The sequence below is a fragment of the Brachycentrus maculatus genome, unplaced genomic scaffold (assembly GCF_059751285.1).
Source record: "Brachycentrus maculatus isolate JH-2025_06_01 unplaced genomic scaffold, ASM5975128v1 h1tg000240l, whole genome shotgun sequence".
NCBI classification, from domain to species: Eukaryota; Metazoa; Arthropoda; class Insecta; order Trichoptera; family Brachycentridae; genus Brachycentrus; species Brachycentrus maculatus.
The window spans coordinates 1,533,143-1,554,926 of record NW_028280991.1 but is presented as its reverse complement, the minus strand read 5'-3'; the positions used below and the strand labels follow the sequence as shown (position 1 = coordinate 1,554,926).

At 32.4% G+C, this 21,784-nt stretch overlaps 3 protein-coding genes across 8 annotated transcripts; 1 reads left to right on the top strand and 2 right to left on the bottom strand.

Annotated features, from left to right (window-relative positions):
• Positions 1-638: 638 nt before the first annotated feature.
• LOC148306487 (uncharacterized) lies at positions 639-7,882 on the bottom strand. Of its 4 annotated transcripts, none has more exons than XM_088264918.1 (7): positions 7,752-7,882; positions 7,510-7,589; positions 6,033-6,153; positions 5,879-5,958; positions 5,234-5,423; positions 3,864-3,988; positions 639-2,605 (listed from the first exon to the last, which is right to left on the bottom strand). In XM_088264918.1, exons 2-7 carry the CDS (start codon positions 7,519-7,521, stop codon positions 2,474-2,476), a joined length of 660 nt encoding a protein of 219 aa, XP_088121044.1. In that variant the 5' UTR covers positions 7,522-7,589; positions 7,752-7,882; the 3' UTR covers positions 639-2,473. The 4 variants fall into 4 exon arrangements, with proteins under 4 accessions (XP_088121044.1, XP_088121048.1, XP_088121047.1 ...); XM_088264922.1 differs by lacking the exon at positions 7,510-7,589 and adding an exon at positions 7,266-7,357 and having other exon boundaries at positions 2,122-2,605; positions 7,752-7,877; XM_088264920.1 differs by lacking the exon at positions 639-2,605 and adding an exon at positions 3,657-3,749 and having other exon boundaries at positions 7,752-7,880.
• A 2,775-nt stretch (positions 7,883-10,657) lies between these two features.
• Positions 10,658-12,479, bottom strand: SP555 (SPRY domain-containing SOCS box protein SP555). 2 transcript variants are annotated; one of them, XM_088264939.1, is made up of 2 exons: positions 12,048-12,479; positions 10,658-11,492 (listed from the first exon to the last, which is right to left on the bottom strand). In XM_088264939.1, the coding sequence occupies exons 1-2, from the start codon at positions 12,080-12,082 to the stop codon at positions 10,763-10,765; spliced, it is 765 nt and encodes a 254-aa protein (XP_088121065.1). In that variant the 5' UTR covers positions 12,083-12,479; the 3' UTR covers positions 10,658-10,762. The 2 variants fall into 2 exon arrangements, with proteins under 2 accessions (XP_088121065.1, XP_088121066.1); XM_088264940.1 differs by having other exon boundaries at positions 12,121-12,479.
• A 67-nt stretch (positions 12,480-12,546) lies between these two features.
• Positions 12,547-21,112, top strand: LOC148306485 (uncharacterized). 2 transcript variants are annotated; one of them, XM_088264937.1, is made up of 11 exons: positions 12,547-12,843; positions 12,966-13,122; positions 13,198-14,723; positions 14,838-14,974; positions 15,065-15,204; positions 15,380-15,680; positions 16,382-16,550; positions 17,752-17,932; positions 18,644-18,914; positions 18,996-19,225; positions 19,323-21,112. In XM_088264937.1, the coding sequence occupies exons 1-11, from the start codon at positions 12,710-12,712 to the stop codon at positions 20,709-20,711; spliced, it is 4,635 nt and encodes a 1,544-aa protein (XP_088121063.1). In that variant the 5' UTR covers positions 12,547-12,709; the 3' UTR covers positions 20,712-21,112. The 2 variants fall into 2 exon arrangements, with proteins under 2 accessions (XP_088121063.1, XP_088121064.1); XM_088264938.1 differs by lacking the exons at positions 17,752-17,932; positions 18,996-19,225; positions 19,323-21,112 and having other exon boundaries at positions 18,644-18,799.
• The last annotated feature ends 672 nt before the right edge of the window (positions 21,113-21,784 follow it).

Here is a 21,784-nt window from a genome sequence, read left to right as displayed (position 1 = left end):
AAGAGATTTCTGTAATGTCAAGTGGTTGGAAATTCCCACAATATCCGTTGTTGTCAAGTTGCAATTCTGAAAATACCGGTTCGTCGGCCACATACATTGGACAAATAAATAAAAACTTTTTTCTTTGAATCTGATTTATTGTCAATACTATATTTTGATAAAATGTATACAATATTATGAGGCCAAATGTGACATATAATATATCTAATAATACACACGAATCACATAATGGAAAAGGATTACATTATATAACGATATGATTTTAGATAAAATCAGAATCAGTTTTTTTTTAATCAAATGGCAAATCCCTACGATAAAAAATATATCATTTTTATAAAATTAAAATCAACGTACAGTGCAACTTTGAGTAACTAACAATTGGAATCAAAAATAAATATGCCTCAGTTTGTGAAAAAAAAAGTTACATAGTCACAATTTTGCTTGCAAACTGAGGCATTTTTATTCATGGCTCAAATTGATTGTCATCCGGAGCTCCATCCTAATCAAAATTTTATTCAATTTTCTACGTTCATTAATTTTTAACACTGCTATGTAGCTTTAGAAGGAAAAGAATATCCTATTTATAGGTGTATTCAGAATAAATAAATACAGTTAAAAATGTTGTAATTTAAAAAATATTTTTATTATTTTTATTCTAATTATTGAAATAATATACACGTATACTGAGATTTTTTTCTGAAGAAATCTATTTCAATGATTTTGTGTATAAAGTTGTCTGTAATTTTTTAAAATGCGGAAAACCGATTACATATTACTTTGTATTTAAGTATGGTAAAAGATCATGTCAAAAACGGTTTGGCTTCTTTGGAAAAATATCAATTTTATTTCTGATAGTTTCGATTGAATGTTACACATTTAAGGTTCAATGAAAGGTTATCAAAGGCACAAAATATGCAATGACATTAGAAACGTGTCTATATTTTATCCAAATTTACTGATTCATACCAAAAAGCCTGGATTGCTATTAAATATCCCTAAAAACTGTGCGGATTCCTTTCGGAAGGTAATAATAACAATAAATTTGGACAACTTATAAAGCGCCATTTTCGTAAAATAATACTTCAAGGGCGATCAAGGTTTGAAGTAATCAAGGTAGGGACTGCTACCTTGATCACTTCAAACACTTTAAAAAAAGGCGACATTAAAGAATGACAATTGATAACCATAAATGATTATTGATAAATCATAAAATTGATTGCTATGCCATTTAATAGTTTTTCACCAAACTTTTCAACATTATTTGGCATGAACAAAATATTATTTGGTAAATATCATATAATGCTCTTTTTTTAAATGTGTACATATTTTAAATAATGTTTCAACAATATCCTTTTTCTAAATTTAATAAGTTAAGTTCATTTCTGATTTACCAATAGAAAACCAAATTTATTAATGTTCCAACAAGTATTATGTGTAAATTGAGTTATTTTAAGACACTGAAATCTTATTTATCATTTCTTGATTATTTGGAATATGATAATATATAATATTATGATTTCAGTCTCATTTTTGACATTAATATCATATAATGTTTGTCTAATTATTAACATCAATGCAATTTCATTTACTGCTTATGACCCTATATTCGTATTAGAGAAATCAAAATACAATATCTAGACTATTTATTCATAAAAATTTAATAACAAAAAATGAATAAAAACAAATGTACATTCAACGGTTAACCATTAAAAGGAATATAATTTTAAGATACTGTAGTAAATTATTACAACATAATTAATATCAAAAAACTATATTTATATAATAAAAATAACGAGACTTAATTACTAGTACATACTTAAGTTTTCTATGACCGTTAAAATAATAAAAATACAGTTTATAAATACTAAATAAACACATACAGGGTGGTATGGTGTCATGAACACAAAACCTAAATTATGTTCATACCCATTGCTCAAAAAACTAAGCCTATCAATTATTTCTCAAATAATAAATTTAACATGTGCATAAGAGGGTGGTTATCTTATAGTATTTTGTCATTGGGGGTGTAATCCCTGCAATGTGACAAAATTGAATTTTTATAGAGGTGAAAAACTCTCCCAAAAGTAAGAGAAGACATTTTACTTAAGTTTTACTGAAATATTTTATTTTGAGTGATCTGTAGCATATTGGAGGGTTTACAGAATGATTTAGGCTACTGTTAAGAATAACCTTTTTTTAAATTTTCCCATAGTAAATTTACATGCCGGTGAAAATATATCAAGTACTTGGTCCAAATACATGTGAAAGTACTCTCTTATCTGAGAATTATACTCATTTTCATAATATATCCTTTATATTTTATTGGTCCTTGAAATATATTTATAATAATAATAATCAGTTGATGGACATAACCTCTAGTTATAGGTGAACTTTTTTGTTAAAAATTATATTGAGTTATTACGGGTAAACATCATACCATCCTGTATCGCCAAGACTATAAAATACAAAAAATTTAAAGTGCAGTTCTCTCATCGTAAACTATAACGGCATCCGCATTAAGACACTGACTTTGTGATTTGCTGAGAGCTATGACAGCGGCATCATCATTGCGCATACGATTTCTGCGCTTCTTACTAAATTTAACCTGGAAAAGTTATTTTGATTATATATTAGGAACATTGCAAATAAGGATACACATACAGTTAACCTGTATATAAGAAACATAAGTTTTGAATCTTAACACCAATAAACCTTCTTATTTTGCAAATGATGAAATTATACAATTACTACAAGCCTTTTGGTAGGTAGGACAGTAAGGGTAGAAAATGCAGATATACGAATAATCACAAATACTAGAAAACATTATTTTGCAATTGGGAAAAATGGAAACCACAGCACCAGTTTTGTAGCGGAACGTTTACCCATCTACTTCACAGCGTTTAATTGGAAATCGAAATGGGTACTTTAACAAATCAAAGTGGTCTTTAAATATCCTTATTTTGGCCTCTTTGGTTCTCATCCTAGAATTTCATTAATCAGTTATAGTGATCCTTTTTTTAAAAACCTTTATCCACACCCAATGGTGCATAGGGCACTGAATTGTAGCGACGCAATGTTATCTTGATCGTTAATTGCATGAAGGCAAGGTGATCAGCCCTGCGCTTCTTGTACCAGTCCAAGGTGATAATAAATATGAGAGCGAAAATCACTCATATTTATTTTGAGCCCCCTGGGAATCGAACCCGGGACTTCGAGCACGGTAGCCAAGCGCACTAACCATTACGCAACGGAGATGAACATATGGTGGTTGTGATCCGGTTTACCTTAATCCACTGCAAATCCTGAATAGTTCTTTGTCATCAGAAGGGTACAAAATTGATGTAAAAAATTATTGCACAAAATATATATCACAAAATATATATTGTTGGGAGATAAAAATAATATGACATCTGTTAACGGTTTCCAGAAATTGCTCACTCCTTTCAAGAACGTCATAAATCAAAAAACTTGATTTTTCAGGAGAATGTTTTTAAAGTTTAAAAATATAATACAATGTATTCAAAATAAATATCAACCCACTTATTGAACTTTTTACTGTGCATCAGATCTTTTTAGGTAAAACCCGAAGGTTTTTTCTCCATTTGAAAAATATTTAGTTTATTTTAAAAAATAATTAAACAATACCTTTTCTTCAAAATGCAAAAACAACACTTTCTTCCCTGTAGCGGGTAAATATTAAGTTAAAAATATGCCTCTTTTGTTGGGATAAAGTACATTTTCTGGGCATTCTGAAAACATGCACAACTGAAAATTGACAATTTTTGATTTATGACGTTATTGAAAGGAGTGAGCGAAATGTGAATGTTATTTATATTAAATGATGATAATAAAAGATGTTTTACCTTAGCGTATAACTGGTATGTATCATCTTCAGTTGATAATGGACGTTGCTTTGATCGAAGAAATGCAGGCAGAGATCTCGTTTTTAACGAGTCTTCACTTCCTGCACTTACCATATCGTCCAACACTAAAATATTAATAAATAGGTTAAATAGATTAAAAAAATGAAAAGAAATTCTCCCAGAACCTACACTACAGAGGTGTAAAATTGATTTTATGTTTATATTTGTGTTTATTGATATTTTGGATATAAAAATCAAGTTTTATTCTAGTATTAAAATGCACATTTGTGGTGGCTGATTGAAATTATGATTGAAAATAGGAAAAAAATAGTTTTTGAATGCAGTCTTATAGGGAAAAAGTAGTGCTTTTATTTGATGAAAAAAAACCTTTTTTTTTTAAAATCCGTTTAAAAAAATACATTCATTATTTGTTTTAAAAACCAAAAGCGAGTGCCAAGCCCCGCTATGAAAATTACAAACACTTTATTTTCTTTAGATTAAAAACACATTAGAAAATTTTGGTTTAGTACACGTACTAATTAAATTATTTTAACATTTATTATAATTATGCATGAGGAAATGCATTAAGAACATGTAGAACGAATGAGTGAGGAAAGAACGGTAAAACAAATTTATGAGGCGAATGTTAGCGGGAAAAGAAGCAGAGGAAGACCGAGAAAAACATAGCACGATCAGGTATGCCAAATACTTGAAAGTGGTCAGGTTAGGAGTCGTAACAATCGGAGGGTATGTATGAGGAGATGCATGAACGTGGAAGAGGCGAAGAATGTTTGCAAGGACAGAGTGGTGTGGCGCTCTATTCTCTCTGCCTACCCCTGCGGGGAAGCGGCGTGATGGTTAGTTAGTTAGTTAGTTAGTTAGAAATGCATTAATGCGGAAGAGGCGAAGATCGTTTGCAAAGACAGATTGGTGTGGCGTTGTATTCTCTTTGCCTACAGGAGAAGCGGCATGATACTTAGTTATTTTTAAAAAATGTTTACAAACTTTTTTTTTGCAATTATAACTTTGTTAATGAAAATAATTCGTAGCTTGGTTCGGAATTAATTGCATCATTTGTTTTCATATAGTATATTATTTGGAGTTTATCAATTGAAAATTTAAAACGGTTTTCAGACACTAACTAACCATCACGCCGCTTCCCGCAGGGGTAGGAAGAGAGAATAGAACGCCAAACCACTCTGTCTTTGCAAACATTCTTCGCCTCTTCCACGTTCATGCATCTCCTCATACATACCCGCCGATTGTTACGACACCTAACCTGACCACTTTCAAGTATTTGGCATACCTGATCGTGCCAGACACTAAAAACAACAACATAATTTAGATAAAATACTTGAATTAATACTTACTGTTACTGGAGGCATATTGGGCCGTTACTTCTGAAACAGTTGGTGTATTGTTTATGTACCCATGGCTGACGTGTTCGGGGCACCGCTCGTAATGCATGTTGTATGTGGGTATCTCGGAGTAGTACGGAGTGATGTTGGTATGGCAGATGTGGCCGGCGTAGCTGACTGGGCGGGCGGGAGGTCTTGGTATCTTAATATTTAGGTGACAAAATTTGTTAATTAAAAATTCTTTACAGTAATGACAGAAACAAAATAAGCAGGATACAAGTAAAATAACCAGTTTGATTAAAAATTTGTACCTGTTGATCGAAGATGTCATTATTTAGTTGAATTTTTAACACAGATTTTTTTACAGATATTTCAACAGTGGTAAATAACAAGATAATAGTGGTAAATAAGAATATGAATTTTTATATTGAATATTAAAATCAAACACTGATTTTTAGAATATGAATTTATATATTAAATATTGAAATCAAACACTGAATTTTAGAGTCTACTAAATTGTATTTTATTATTAAAAAAACACATAAAATAAGGGTTTGAAGACTCTAGTCGTCAGTGTTAATTTGCTTGTGTGATGTCATTTTCCCCATTTTGTTTGGGATTGTGCAACAAAATGAAGAGCGTTGAATAAACACTTACTTGCATATCGGGCGCATGGTGATATACATTCCAATGGATTTCCTTGGGGCCTTCTCGGTGACAGCACGGCTCTGCTGAAACTGAGGTTAATGGATTAGAAGACCGGAGACCATACGGCGCTAATTGTAGAAGGTAGTTATCGGTCGCCACTCACCGGGAGGCTTCTGGTGACGCGGCATCAGGCAGCAGTAACAGATAAGGAGCAGTAGAACTATCACACCTAGTACGCCTCCCAATAGCCAAACTAACCAAATACCAATACCATTTATATCATCCTAAAAACAAACAATAAAGAGCTTTAGCAAATACTTTACAAATTGATGTTTCCTCAATCAGTATATACGTAATTCGGTCAAGTGGTTGGTAATTAGTTCTAATCCACTGGTTATTGTAGAGTATATGACCAGAGACATCATCACAGTCATATTGCATGGGTATCTATATAATACATTCATATAAAACCGCTACTCAAAAACTACTGTAGACCTTCCAAAGTTGAAAATTTTTATAACTTTACATTTTTTAAAATTTATATAGCTGTGTATGACGCCACATAATATGATTGTGATTAAGCCCTAGTTGATAATATCAGTAAGTATATAAAGTTAAAATAACAAAATACGGATATTTCGGTAATATTTTTTTAAAGCAACGGTTCTCAAAGTGTGGTTTAAGGGGGTCCTGGGGCTGCGCAGCAACAAGCAGGATAATCCTTTTTAGAAATGATATAAGATTCAAGCATGGAATCTTTGTTCAAAACAATGTCACATGATACTTTTTGGTGTAAGGTTTGTATCCATAACTTTCCGCACTGACTGACTGTTCTTCTCCCGTTCCCAACAACATACTTGCTATGGGATTTTCAGCATATGCGTTTACAAAGTCAAAAAATAGCAATAGACTGGGTACTGAACCTGACATTCAGTTTCAACTCTCATTTATAGCCTGACACTTCATACCTTCCATTAATTTGAATTATTTTCATAAAAATATTCAGTAAAATCAGTACAGTGTTATTTTGTATATTGTTTTATATACTGTGGTAGAGGTCAGTAGTGTATTATGTACCAATTTTAGTTTGATTTCTCACTAAATTATCAAAATTAAATAACGAACATAAAACCAGTAAAATATTTAGAGTTTCAAAAGAGTTCCGTCACCAAAAAGTTTGAGAACTGTTGTTTTACAGGATAAGTATATAAAAAAGAAAGTATTCCTACCTACTAATCACAACCTTTTTAAAATTCTACCAATAGAATCAAACAAAAAAGTCATGTTGTCTTCATTAAACTATTGGAGAAACAATAAAATTACCAACTATTATATATTGTTATGTCTATATCAACTACAAATGAAATACGTATTTTTACTTCTATTATAAACTTACTTCTGAAATTAGATCAGGTTTTGATTATGGGTGAAGTGTCGACATATTTACAGATACTCATATCCTCTAGCAGGCATATAGGCAGTCGCGAACTTGAAGAACAATCACATTACTATTGATACAAGAAACACACGTGCATTAATTTACCAGTGATTCGGTGATACGACAGTACGTATATATCTACCAAAGTATGAATCCTCGAGAGAAAATGAAAATTGCATATTTAAGGGAAAACCATTTTAACCTGTGGTAGCATTTCAGCACTCAATAAGGCGTTTGCAGGGAAAACGCGGATATTCCGCGTAACCCAGATTTGTGCATTTTCTGCAACAAAACGCATAAAATAAAACTCACATAAACTGCACACGCATCGATTGTGGTGTTTCCAAACAAGGTACATATATAAAATCGATCGGTTATTGCGAAATTGAATGGTTAAATAATATACAAAGTAAAATACTACGGTAAAATGGTAGAGAAACTCACAGATTGAATTGGTACTGATAAAATAGCACAGAAAAAAGCAGCAGAATAAGCGACGAATTTTATGAAGAATGATTTGGATAACAAAGGAGTTATCACGGTAACTCCAATCCACCGAGTACAAGGTGGAAAACAGTGAAAACCACAAGTAGTCTGTTAGAAGCGCGCACCACGATACCGCGCATGCGAATCATACCACTTTACGTCAAATTCAAAAATACACAAATTCGCGCCATTTCTAAAACCGAAAATTAAATCTATACTGTATTTAGTATGATTCATTTTGTAATGGAGAGTACCTACGCCAATTCATTGCAAAATCGAAGCTACACAATAATATACGTGAATGATAGTTATTCGGGAAAAATAATCATTTTAGATAATTTATAAAGCGCCATTTTTGTAAAATACTTCAAAGAGGCTTTTAAAAAGTTGTGGATAATGATATGATAATAATAAATAATAAAACATCAATCAGACTCGGGGCATCGAGTTGGCACAGTTTGGGGGAAAAAGAGGAGCCGACGTATTATTACGCATTTTTTCGACCTTCTTGGGCAGGACGCCCAACAACTTGGCCAAGATCTTTTTCTCTTTCTAGCACATTTACATTTATGTAAATTTTTCACTCCATCAGTTACAAATGATATACCACTAACTTTAGAACCCCATGGAACAGGTAGGTACCCCCTAAAGCGTGTTTCTCATATGCTAGAGCTCAATGGTCATGAAATAACGACCGGATATGGAAATGTAACCCTAGAAGCCTAATCTACGCCTGTGAAGCGTACACGAATTCGAAAATTCTTTGTTTCTCTCTGACGGTAGAAGCTAGCGCCACGTGCTTTTTAGCCAACTCTGTGACCGACAAGAACTTGCGGGAGGTGCCAGTGTCACTTAAGTAAGTCCCGTCATTTTTTACTGCACGCCTGCGAGACGTATGTTTAGGCTTTGTGTAACTTTGTACTTAGTTTATGCGATTTAACTTTGGTTAATTTTTGTATATTTTATATCTAATAAAATTGTACTATAATTTATGGCTTTAACATGATCAGAAACAATAAAAAAAGTCCTTGAACAGAAAAGAATTTATGAAACGACTCAGTACAGATTCGGTTACGCCTTGGATGGAGAAGAAACTTAAAGCACCGACTTTGAAACGATCTTCGCGAGACAATGTAAATCAAATTCTCATAAAACCTACATTTTCAAGTAATAAACACCAAACAGAAGAACCAGAGGCAAAAATGTAAATATTGCGCATTTTGCTCGTACAAAAAATGTCAAAATTAGTGTGCCGTAAATGTAAAAAGTCAGTATGTGGCGAGCATAAAGTTGATGTGTGTGTGTAGACTGCATTTAAACTATCACTAGTCACTTAAAGTCTTGATTATGTTTAATGTTTGCCCTAAGAAGAAGATTTTAAAAAAAAACAGAGTAGTTTATAAAAAAAATTGTTTAAGTTGATTTATCATAACTTTTTTTTTATTTGAGAATTTATGAATAATATCAAGTTTCGTTATAATAAAGAGTTGTGATCGTATTATAATTGGTAAAAATGTGTTTTATTCTTAGTTTATTTCCTAACCTTCATTTCCTTCAAATAATAAACCCAAAATAGGTATATTTTTGTCATTTATATGTGTTCGTCTCTCAGACGTATGTTAAGTCTTTGTGTACCTCTAATATAGATTATGCTTCTAGGGTTAAGAACAGTTTATACCCGCACTGTTCAAGCGGGTTTCCTGCAAGGTGTCATCCAACCCTCAAACAAAAACAAAAATAACTTAATAAAAAAAATCTTTAATTTTGGTTCGTAACATGTACCTATCGATATTATCACACACGATCATAAATCAAAGTTAAACCGTGTGTGCAAAAATAAATGATATCTGATTTTGGTTTGATTTCAAAACAAAAAGAGATATCTCGATTAGATTATATTTATTTAAAGATTGAAATAAAGAAACTGAATAAACTTACAACCCCTAATTTTACAATTAAACTCAACATTTTTTTTCTCAATGCCACTTTTCTGGCAGACTGGCCCCTTGTGTTTACTTGTACTAATGAATCTTTTTTATTTATTTTGAATCTAGAACATAGCTTGAAAGTTTGTGAAGGAAAATTTCAAACATTTTTTATTAATAAATATTTTTATTCAGTTTTGGTAGTTTGTGGATTACGAATGATGTTCCCTATTTACCCCATCCTTTCAAGAAAAGATAATGAATGAATCTGAGTACGTTTGAATACGTTTACATAAAATAAATTTTATTTTATGTAGTTATATAAGTATTAAGAAAATGTTTATTGTCAAACCTCAGTATTTAAAATCACGGTATTTCATTGTTGTAATGGAATTATAGCACTAACATGCAACAAAGTTAATAGTAGATATTAAAAAAAACTTAAGCTGTACAACATAATAACACAACACAAATGGTTATTGATTACATTGTTGATTTTAGTTGGCCGATAATTTTTTTTGCTCTACATTACGTTTATTCATGATTTTTTTTCATGTAACGCGGTGGAACGAAGTTCCGGCACCTTTTTCAGGGATAATATTTTTAATATCATTTAGACGAAACAATGTTTGCGCTTATGTAATTACAATATATATTTATATTATTCATTAAATGAGTGCATATGGTATTGTGTGATATTTGATTTTTTTTAGTAAAAAGCTTGACATGAAGTGAGTTCCCGTACCTTTTTTGTTTAAAAAAAGGTACGGGATTTATTCCAAATATAATTATACCTACATTTATTCCAAATTCCTAAAATACTATTAAAGATTATACACAAGTATAAAATTATACATACTACACTGTGATAATATCATATTATGTTAATAAATAGTCCATTGGGTGTAATATATAAAAATAATATTCAAAGCAAATACATTTTATGTTACAAACCGACTATTTTATTTTTATTTGCACTTTGTACACTGGGAAGTATAAATAATGATTACTTACGACAAGAAAACTAACATATTTACATTTTTATTACACAGAATTCAAGCAATAATTATTGCCGGATAATACACATTGATTTGTTTCCATAACAGCTTCACTTATAAAATGTTTCATTTTCGATGGCAAAAGCAAGTTTTCAACATCGTTGATATCACATATTCGTTTGACTATTTCGGCTCTGCATCGATCTTGTAAGCTGACAGATAATGTTTTTGATTTAATAAGAGTCATCTGTGTCTTCGCAGCTGTAGAACTGACCATCGGATACAGCGGTTCCTTTATTTTGTGCAATCCTCTAAAAGCCACTCCTAAACTCACCCCGTCTTTGAAAAATGTTAATGTTCCAAATATACCATCGAATAAAATTCCAATTTTGACGGATTCGTTTTCAATAAAAGGTTTGGTGTAATAGTACCAAACTCCATCGTGCCATAAAAGTCCTTTGTGAGACAACGCCCATCCATGTTTATCTTCGCCAATGATATTCGTAAATGTTTCGGCTTGAAGACGAGCTTTTTTAGTTGCAATTCCAACCATCATGCTTGTTCCAAATATTCTCTGAGAGATGTTAATTTCCCAATAATGTCGCCCATTGTTGAGTACCTTTGTTCCCCTAACACCTGCAGTGCCGCTGCTCCAGTTAGGGTGGAATCGTGCAGCTTTTAGTTGATAACCAAAAAGTTGAACTTCGGGACTACTTTGTTGCCTATCCCAGGTCCAGTCATCACTGCATTCACGTGCACAATCCATCACTTCATTTCTGAAATTAATAAAAAACGGTAATATTATTTTAATGGAGTGTTATTCATTTTTCTAAAAGTTATAAATTAAATTATTCACTACGTTTTAATAATCCCTGAGTTTCTTATCTTACGTATGCCTAAGCATTAATTGATGTTTTTTCATTGTTTTAAAAAATTATAGCAGAAACGAATAGAATCACTGAAAACATTTCATTTGTGGTTTGGGCTGAGAATCTTAAAATCCTTAATACAGTTTGCACCCCAGTAATACGAGGAGTAATTTTCATTACACTCTCGTTACGTATCTATTTTACCACCTGTTACCAGTAAAAATGTTAAAAGTTGTTTTTTAAATCAGATTTATTGGGGAAAAATAATAAAAGAAAATATTTTTTTTTTATCCAAATCGTGGTTATTAAAAAATAAATTTATTTGTTTATATTGCAACAATAAACGCAACTAAAATATTACACCAATTACGATTTGTATGAAATAATTCGATCCCCAAGCATCCATTGTTTAAAAATATTATGAAATCAAATCATCCTTCAATAATAAAATAATATACATACCCTGAAATACTGGTGTGAAAACGTACACATAACATTACAATCAAACAGATATTATTAAATGGGATTTAATTACTTGCAATGCCTTTGTGCATAATTCAATTTATTATGCCTTATTTAAATCAAAGGTCTTTTAAAGTTATTTATTCATTCCACCTGGCCCAGTAAACATGTTGCAAAAACGGAAACCCGTTTGTTAGACAATCTCAACACAAGGTTTTGAATGCGCGAGCAGATATTTAAAAATCAATACTTGTAGCTTCCAAATGGCAGAGTAGACAACTTGATATTATTGTAGGTACGTACGCAGGGCTGCATACATATTTAGGTTCTAGAAGGTATGCGCCCGATGAGTTTAAAAAAGTTATCCATAGATATTGCTATCTAGTTTATCTTCATGAAAAAAAAATACTCAATCAGGAAGCGTTGGTTGATCGCGACAAATATGTTCTCGAACGCGACCTCACTTCGACCGGTTGACGCGAACATGAAAATTTGTCTATGAATTTATTTCAAAATAAATCGGCCGGTGTCGGTTATCGCAATTTGTCGCGTATCGTTTGTCGTTTAATTAAAAGAAAGATCTGTGTTCTTGTTGTTTTTTAAAAATTAATTTATATTTTTCAAGTATAACAGAGTTGTAATCCAAGATCTGAATCGTAAAAATGAATTGCATATTGAAGTGTATTGAGAATTCAAACCTCATACATTGTTTTGAAATTTTTGATAAGACTGTGTTAAATTATAATGATCAAGAAAAATCAGTAACGGCGCTAAAAACTCTCATTGAATTATACCGGTTGGTGCTTGTTTTTTTTTTCAGTGATATTTTTAAATATATAATTCCTTAAGTTGTTTATTATCTTAATTTATTATATTTAGTATTTCATATTAATTTAATGTTACACATGTCAATTGCAGTTTTTTGGAGAAGTCTTCATGGAAGAACACTGTGGATGCAAAGCAATTGTGCTTATTTTCTTCACACCTTAGTCAATTTGTGAAAAATATATCTCATTCAGAGACCCAGAAATATTTGGCCACTATGTGCAACATTCACAGAACTGTGGTTAAAAAGGTTATTATTTTGGTATGGCTTTTTACAAAATGAATACGTATTTTATATAATTAGTACAATAAACTCTTTTTTCAGAAAGTCCCAGCCGCCGTGTCTTTACGCCTTGCAGAATGTGTTTGCTTAAATAAAGCTGTAAAGATGAGTCCCGAAAATTTAAAACTTTATTGGATAATTTTAGTAGATTGCATCGCTACAATTGATATCAACTCTGATTTGAAGGATACCGAAAGCGTAATGAATATCGCTGTAAAGATTTGTGAAATAGTTAGTCTACAATTTTGTAAAGAAAATCTAGTTTGGCTTTTGAGAAAGTTTTTTGTTCTTTTAGATACATTAGAACCAGAAAAACTTAATGATTTTTATGAAAAAATGTTTAATACTCTCAATAAAAATGAAAACATGGCTGGGAATGCTAAGTCCGATATTGATTTTGATATTTTAAAAATGTTTCTCGTTTGTTGTACGATTGTTCATCAGAATATAGCGAGCTGCGACTTCAGAACTAACAATTCTCTGTTTGCAGTTTTTAAGTTATGTTTTAATTTATATAAAAGTAATTCGGAATACTTAAATATTTTTCACAGCTTTTACGCTATAGTACCTATATTATCTTCCAATGTACAACAGATTCCACAAAAGTGCTATAATTTGGTGGCCGAATTTATGAAAAATATCAAATTTAGCGACGGGCCAAAATACTCAGACTCTTTAAAAGAATTATGTTCGATACTCAGAAAGATGTTAAATTCGATTCTTTCTAACTGGGCGGCTTCCGACGATGCCATATGGAAAAAAAACATCCCCATCAAGTTGCAGGACACGCTGTTACAACTGACTGTAAACATTACTAGAGTATTGAGGTTGTCGCAAATTCAAGTTGTTAAATGTACTAACTGTAAATATACTAGCGCAATACACGATTCTATACTATTAGGATGTTTTCCCGGCATGTTTGCAACAAAGTCGGCAAAGTGCGGCTCGGATATATCCGCATTGATACAGACAATAGAACTAATGGCTTCCGAACAAATGGTCAACCTGAAAATGTTGCGTTTAAACGGATGTCCAAATTGGAAAAAGTTTTGGTCCAAAATTGAAAATGATCTCCATAATGATGCCATCGCATTGTACTCCTTGAAATATTACCGAGAATCATATTGTGTTCTTAAGTTGTTTACAAACAATTTCACCCGTGTTTTGAATTGGAATATGGATGTCTGCGACTTAAATCACCTATCCAGAGGGTTTTACAATATGGCTATAAGCCAGTCTGATCTCGGAAAGCAACACGAAGCTTTGGTCAGCTGTTTCATGAGCATGGCTATTACTTCCACTTTAGGGGAGAGAAACGGGAAAGAAATGACGCACGCTAATTTTGCCATTCAAATTAAATCCAAATCTATGTCACAATCGACGCAAACATCTACAGCATTAAACAATAAAATTGCAAATGATAAATTTGTTGAAGAACCAAAAATGGATAAGGAAGAAAGTGATTTGAAAAATTTACAAACTCTCACTGTTTGGAATGCTTGCAGAAAATTTGTATCAGATGAACGAAATCACATTTATTTGAAATTGTTATCTGAAGTAGATTTTGGGTAAGTAAAATGAGTTACATGTCCAGTGCGTAGAACATGCCTCACATATTCCATCCATACTATGTTTATATTCTCAGATTGCAACGTTTTACATTTTTTTAATTTGTCTTTCAGAAAACTTCTTTTATCAGAGCTACAGGCGTACATGAAAGTGTGGCCATCCACTCTTCTCATTGTCGGAGTATGTCAGTCTTTACAGGAAATGTATGAATTAGTATCTCCAATACCGGCTGAAAATAAAAGCATTTTGGGTAAATATTTTGTTCAAAGTAAACGTTTAAATTTTTTTTTTAAATCTCTCGATATGTATGTAACTATAAAAAATATCTTAATATTTTCAGGTATTTTCAATTTGAATAGTATGGCAATAATATCAGGAAAAGTTGTGACCTTAATCACACCTCATTCCTCGAAATTAACCAACCCAAAAATATTTGGTTTTGTAAAATTGACATTGAATATTTTGGACGATTATCACGAGGTACTTTTTTACTTTTGTTTAAATACATATTACGTACATGTACAGCATTCCCAATGAATAATTTTAATTACTTTCCTCCATATCCTATGTTTGGTCTCTCGTAGAAGATTTTAGTGTCAATTTAATCAATTTTGTATTGGTATTTGGCCATTGCTGATATATGAGATTATTGCAGAAAATTCAAGCAGATGAAAGTACATCGGAAGAAGCTGCGATTGTGAAACTCCTCCTGGCCAACACTCTGATGGCGTACAGCTGTTGCGAGAGTTTAGTGATGCGCAAGCTCGGGGCGCAGAGTGCGGGCCCCGAGAGTACAGGGGCACCGAGTGCTCCGTGCGCGGGCGCCGTTCCCCACCCGGATGATGCCTGCGATGTGGCCCCCGCACACCAGTACCTGAGCCTCACAGTGGAACACCGCCTCTTGGAGCCCGTGTATAGAGCTGTCGGCTTATGGAGAGAATCGATAACAATTCTTGGTAATTATTAGACCTTTCTTTTGGTCCATATTATTAACACACTAAGGACGGAAAAGATATTTCTACCAGTTCGGTTGACTGATGCTTAAGGACGGGATGTGTATTTTTACCTTCTTCTTCTTCTTCCTCATGAGTCATCTGTCCTCCACTGCTGGAAATAGGCCACTTCCCCTTCTTTCCATTTCCTCCGGTCGGTTGCTGCCTGCAGCCAGTTTTTATCCCCCGTAGCGACTATGTCGTCGGACTATCTCTTTTTTGGGGTCTTCCGACACCTCTTTTGTTCTCCCAAGGTCTCCATCGTAAAATCTTTACCTTATACGCCGGCCTAATTTCAAAGCCAGAAAAGAAGTAATTACTTTATGTTTTTCTATGAATATTATGTACCAATCTCTCTGTTAAAGTCTAAACCATGTACACAATGATCAAATCCTGTCGCCAGCGGTCGACAGGCGTAAAAAAACACCCGTCCGAAATGTGTTAACTTAGAAGACCAAATCCATTTGCAGAAAATAATTATTACTGTATAAAAACGTAACTGTATTTAACAGATCGTTGGATTTTTTAATGCGTGAACAAAATAATTTTTTCAGATGTTTTGAGTGTCTTCTGCAAAAATTTTCAGCGTGCATTTAACTCCCTAACAATTTTAGGCGACATATAATTTTTTACATCTATTTTAATATTATATACTCTGTTTTTAGATTCAACAAAGAGTGGTGTATTAGGAGATGAGAAATTCAAAACTGAAATTGATTGTAGTGTAGAGATAATGGAGATAGCTTGCCAAGTGCTGGCTCTACACGATGCGGACGTGCAGTCCATCCACGCTGCCGATGTGGCTTACTCACTCGCAGTTCTCGCTCACCACAGGTAGCTTGTTTTTATTCAATCCGCAGTTTTTACTTTTGTGGTTTTTGGGTTTTAAATTATTTTAACAAATTAACTTATTACTTTTTATTGAAAATGTAAATGTATTTCAACTGCTTTTCTTATATTAATTTTCTACTCCATATGTAATAAACATTTTAAATATAAAATCCATTTACAACATTTTGAGTGTGTCCAAATACTTGTTCACAAAATCTGGATTATCTCCAATTACAGGAGTTATTTTCATATTACTTTTTGACATCTCATAAAAGATGAAGAAGAATATGGAAGTCTGGGCATTTACGGGGCTGACGACCGTCATAGGCTGGTTTAAGTGATCACTTTACACACGTGCAACATTCACCAATTCTACCCATTATTGACAACCACGCTACTCAAATTCTTGGAAGTTCTATATATACGAACCCAATTCAATGTAATTCTTCTTCATCTTTGATGAGATGTCAAAAAATAATATAAAATCCATTGTTGTACTTTCAAAGTATCAACAAAAAAAACAATGTAACTTTCTGTTTAGTTTATTTTAAAGTGATTATAAATATATTATCAGATATTTCTGATTACATATATTATTTTTATGGAATTAAAATAAGGTATGTAAACAGTTTATTTCTTTCATTAATTGATTCGGCAGTCACTTTATGGTGAATCTATCCATTTTTAATTTAAGTTTTACTTAGTTTTATTTTTTGTTCTTTAATTGTAGTATTATATATGTATGCTTTTCACATATCGCTCACTCCTTTCAAGAACGTCATAAATAAAAAATTGACAATTTTCAGTTGTGCATGTTTTCGGAATGCCCAAAAAATGTACTATGTCCCAGAAAAAGTGGCACATTTTAAACTTAATATTTACCCGCTACAAGGGAGAAAATGTTGTTTTTGCATTTTGAAGAAAAGGTATTGATTAATTATTTTTTTAAATATGTTAAATATTTTTCAAATGGAGAAAAAACCTTCATGTTTTACCTAAAAAGATGTGTTGCACAGTAAAAAGTTCTATAAGTGGCTTGATATTTATTTTTAATACATTGTGATTTCTTTTTAAACTTTAAAAACGTTCTCCTGAAAAATCAAGTTTTTTGATTTATGACGTTCTTGAAAGGAGTGAGCGATATATGATATAAGAAGGATTTAAGAGAATACTGACTAAAAAAAAAAACAAATTATTGTTATAGACTATGCATCTTGCGCACTGCTGGCTTTCTTCTTGAACATGCTACTCGCTCAAACTCTGATCTAGAATCTATCATTCTTAATACTAATGAAGTCAGCAGAAATATCTTGGAATCTGATGAAAAGAGTCCCGAGGATCCCCTTTTGATGAATGCAACATTTGAATACTTGCTGAATTTATCTGTATGTATACTTGTTTTCTTCTCATACAGTAGTCTCGGTTATCCAACCTACCGGGGCAATGCCAAAAGACAATCATGGACTTTTTTTTACCCAAGCTTAAGTTTAATATGTACCTACTGTAAAACGTGTTATATTACTTTGCCATAAGTGCATTTTGATGTTTTGGTTTGTTACATTCAGTTATGTTACATGTACATGTTTGAAAAGTTTTTGATGTGCAAATAAAATTAGCACATTTTCAATGCCGTTTTTATAATTTTCCGTGTTATCTGATCTTTTCGTTTATCCCACCTTGCCGCGGCCGGTTTAGGTCGAATAATCGAGACTCTACCGTACCAATAATTGGATATTATTATATTATATTAGTTAAAATAATGAAATTGAAGATATAAATATGACTCGAGAAGTGGAGGATGGTTTCAAATACACAAACGAACAGATTGTTTGCTTTATGTTATTCATTGTCTCTTAACACATTCTGCGCGTCGAACACGACTCTCGTATCAATACAAATATTGCAACCACAAGTTGACGGGAGTCGTGTTGAATAAATATAAGGATTCGTAGCCGGTTTTATGTGTTTTTAAAAGACAAAAAAATACACTTAATTATCAGGTTAGCACTATGCTGATTCAATAATGCACCATTGGGTTATGGCAGGGGCTGTATTTTTATTTATCCTCACATTTGTTTTAAATTTTTATTTTCCAGATTTATTTCTTCAATGTGGGATTAAAAGAAAATGGTTTTCTAATCCTGAATTCTGTAAATAATAGAATATTATTGCATTATTTATCCGATGCACCAGAAAGAAAACGGAAAATAGATGACATCAAAACGTCTTACGTAAAGTTAATAGTGGTCCAGTCTCTGTACTGTCAATACTTGAGGGAAAAAAACTTGAAACTAAAGGAACAGTGTCTCGGCATTCTGACAAGTCAAGTGAATGCGCATATCGAATGCGGAGAGCTCGTTAAAACAAGTGAGTTCAGTCGTTGAATATTTGCAATGAATTAGCGACGATTAGTCATGACAATAATATGTATGTTTGTGAATATCGCAGTAGCCCGCAACGGGGGTCGCGAGGGTGCCTTATCGCAACGCATCTGGCTGGAGTCTGGAATACAAGCCGGGTCTACCGCTCTGAAGCTCGGTTTGGTACGTAGAGCTCGGGCACTACTGCGCGGGCCGCTGCACGCCACCCAACGGTTACTGCTTCCTCGACGTGCCGCCTCCTTCCTTACTGTGCTAGCTGCTGCAGATCTAGCCGCAGAAAGACACGATGATTGCACGGTAAGCATCACTGCACTCGGGAATACTTGTAGAAAAAGCTTTTAATCATTAGATAAATCCATAAGTTGAGTTTTTAATACTATTTTACATCTTTCAGGTGAAACTTGATGGAATAAGATACATATTAGATGAGAAAAACAATATTCAACATAGCGAGAGCAAGAAAACTCAAATTGTGGCTTTGAAAAAACCCTCCCAAACCGGTGTAGTAGCAGAAGGCGATGCCAAGCAATTTGAAATGGTACTGGATGTACCAGTTGACAAATATTATAACCCTTCTATCGGAGGGTCTCCCACCTTCCAGCCAGCCCCCTTCTCACTTCCAGATTTTGTAGACCATAAACACGCGTGTACATGTTGCAAGTGCTCGAGTATATCTAATTTCCTTGTGTATATACATTTCGTAACAATTCAAGCGCAATTACACTTCAAAACTGGGGAATCAAATGTGACTGAAAGTTTTTATAATGGAGGTTTCAAACTTGTTAATTATTTGCGCGCTAAAATACAGTACATTCTAGAAAATTCTTCAAAATTATTTTTAAATGCACATTTTAACAAAATACTGGAAAATATTAAGCGCAAACAAATTATTCATGCTGAATGCCAATTGTTTTTGGATGCAAATTACTTTTATATAACAGAAAATGAAGCTGAAAAGGCTATAAATTATAACAATAAAATACTAGATAAATTAAAACTGGTCGATGATGTCGATTTATTCTTACTTCAAGTAGCTAAAGAACAGAAAATATTTTTATTGCAAAGTGAAGTTTTTAAGAAAGAATATGAAAATGTTTCCCAATTAGAAGTAATTGACGATCTACAAAACGATTTTACATCTAAATTAATAATTACCCCAGAAAAAAAACAGAACAATACATGTTTTAGGACCCCGTGTGATAAACAAATTAGTGCAGTAAATAGAGTTAGAAGAAATTTGGGAAACACTCTTCCCAATAATCGCAAGCCGGAATTCACAGATTTTGTGAGACCCGCAATCCAACTGTCTCTGGTTTATGAAGATGAAGATACAAAACCTTTGAAGAAATCCGCAGATACCAAATCAATAGACATCAATGACCTTCCCGCAGTAAAAACCCCGGCTCCAAAACTTCAGAATAAATTATTTTTATTGAAGTCCGTCGCAAAAACTCCAAGCACAAGAAGCAAAGCGAACCTAGATACAAGTAAAAAAACCATCCCTAGTTATAGCAATGACTCCTCCAGTTCCAGTAAATCTAACAGTCCAATATTTTCAGTCGCGAGTAGTTTAACAAAACCAAATTTAACAAAACCTCGTGTTTATGGAAATACACGAAATAAAACAATGCCCCCCAGTAGTATTAACTCTAAGGAAAATGAGATTGTCAAAACTGTACTGAGCCAAACACAAAATAAGAAAAATGTCAAATCTAAGGAAGAAACCAAAGCGAAGGTTGATGTAGAACCTGTAAAAAAATACCCATCACGTCGAAGATTGTGAAACAAGTTTTTAGTGTGCTGGAAATAAGTTTAAAAAAAGGGAAATAAATACAAAACCAAATACCTATGTATACAGATATAATTGTTGTTAGTTATAATTGTTCAGATATATATATCTGAACAAGCTTTATTTTTTAGAGTATAATTTTTTTGTTTCGGTTTACAGTATCTAGGTCTTTTTTTATAACCCTTATCTCCGTACCCAATGGTGTATCGGACACTACATTGTATTGATACAGTGTTATCTTGATTGTTAATTATGTGAAAGCAAGGCAGTTCTGCGCTTAATACATATTGTGTGAGTAGTTATTAATTTTTGTCATTTAAAAGAGAAGAGTTTGATTTATGTCAGTTAATAATTTATTTTACATATTTTGTAATGGTTACATAAATATGCACACTAATTTATATTTTATTGTTAAAATACATGTATTTAATTATATATTAAATTGAATATTTTTGTAATAACTTAAATGTCATTTTAATAAATTATTACATAAAATATGCTTTTATTTATTTTTCCCCATTAAAAGTTAAGAGCCGTTAACCAGCACCGAGAAGGGATATACCATAGACAATAAACTGAATAAGCAAAAAAATAATTAAATGGCGGAACTTCATTATTATGTACAACATTTTTTCAATTTTATAGAAAGTTTTTATTTATTTAAGGAAACCTCTACAGGGTTGTCCATAGTTAGGATAGTATTGTTGTGAAAAATACATCACAAACGCCAAGATCAATTGACAATAAATATTTCTTGAATTCATTTTGCAGAGAATCAAACCTGCGACTCTAGTTTCGCAGTTGTGCGTCACCCAACTACACCACACTGCTTGTCAATACGTTAACAAAATATGTAGAGGAAATAATTACATACGATATAAAATGGATATTTAAGAGAATAGTTCTTATTCCGAGACCTTTAGCTATAAGGGATAATTTTAAATGGAGCAGCTTGTTAATGTCTAATATTATCCTATAATTTATAATATATCATGGTGCATTGAAGGTGGAGAGTTTCGTAACTATCACTTTATTTTTGGATCAATATTATTTTGACGATTCAACAA

What these genes read in the sequence shown, in the direction of transcription:
- LOC148306487 (XM_088264918.1), bottom strand. An exon ending in GCGTCACCAGAAGCCTCCCG is followed by an intron (nt 5,959 to 6,032) that starts GTGAGTGGCGAC and finishes CATTAACCTCAG; the next exon opens with TTTCAGCAGAGCCGTGCTGT. An exon ending in CCAATATGCCTCCAGTAACA is followed by an intron (nt 3,989 to 5,233) that starts GTAAGTATTAAT and finishes TTAATATTTTAG; the next exon opens with TGTTGGACGATATGGTAAGT.
- LOC148306485 (XM_088264937.1), top strand. Translation starts at nt 12,710, where the DNA reads ATGAATTGCATATTGAAGTGTATTGAGAATTCAAACCTCATACATTGT. An exon ending in ACTCTCATTGAATTATACCG is followed by an intron (nt 12,844 to 12,965) that starts GTTGGTGCTTGT and finishes TGTCAATTGCAG; the next exon opens with TTTTTTGGAGAAGTCTTCAT. An exon ending in GCAGTTCTCGCTCACCACAG is followed by an intron (nt 16,551 to 17,751) that starts GTAGCTTGTTTT and finishes TTATTGTTATAG; the next exon opens with ACTATGCATCTTGCGCACTG.
- SP555 (XM_088264939.1), bottom strand. Translation starts at nt 12,082, where the DNA reads ATGTTATGTGTACGTTTTCACACCAGTATTTCAGG. An exon ending in TTTCACACCAGTATTTCAGG is followed by an intron (nt 11,493 to 12,047) that starts GTATGTATATTA and finishes TATTAATTTCAG; the next exon opens with AAATGAAGTGATGGATTGTG.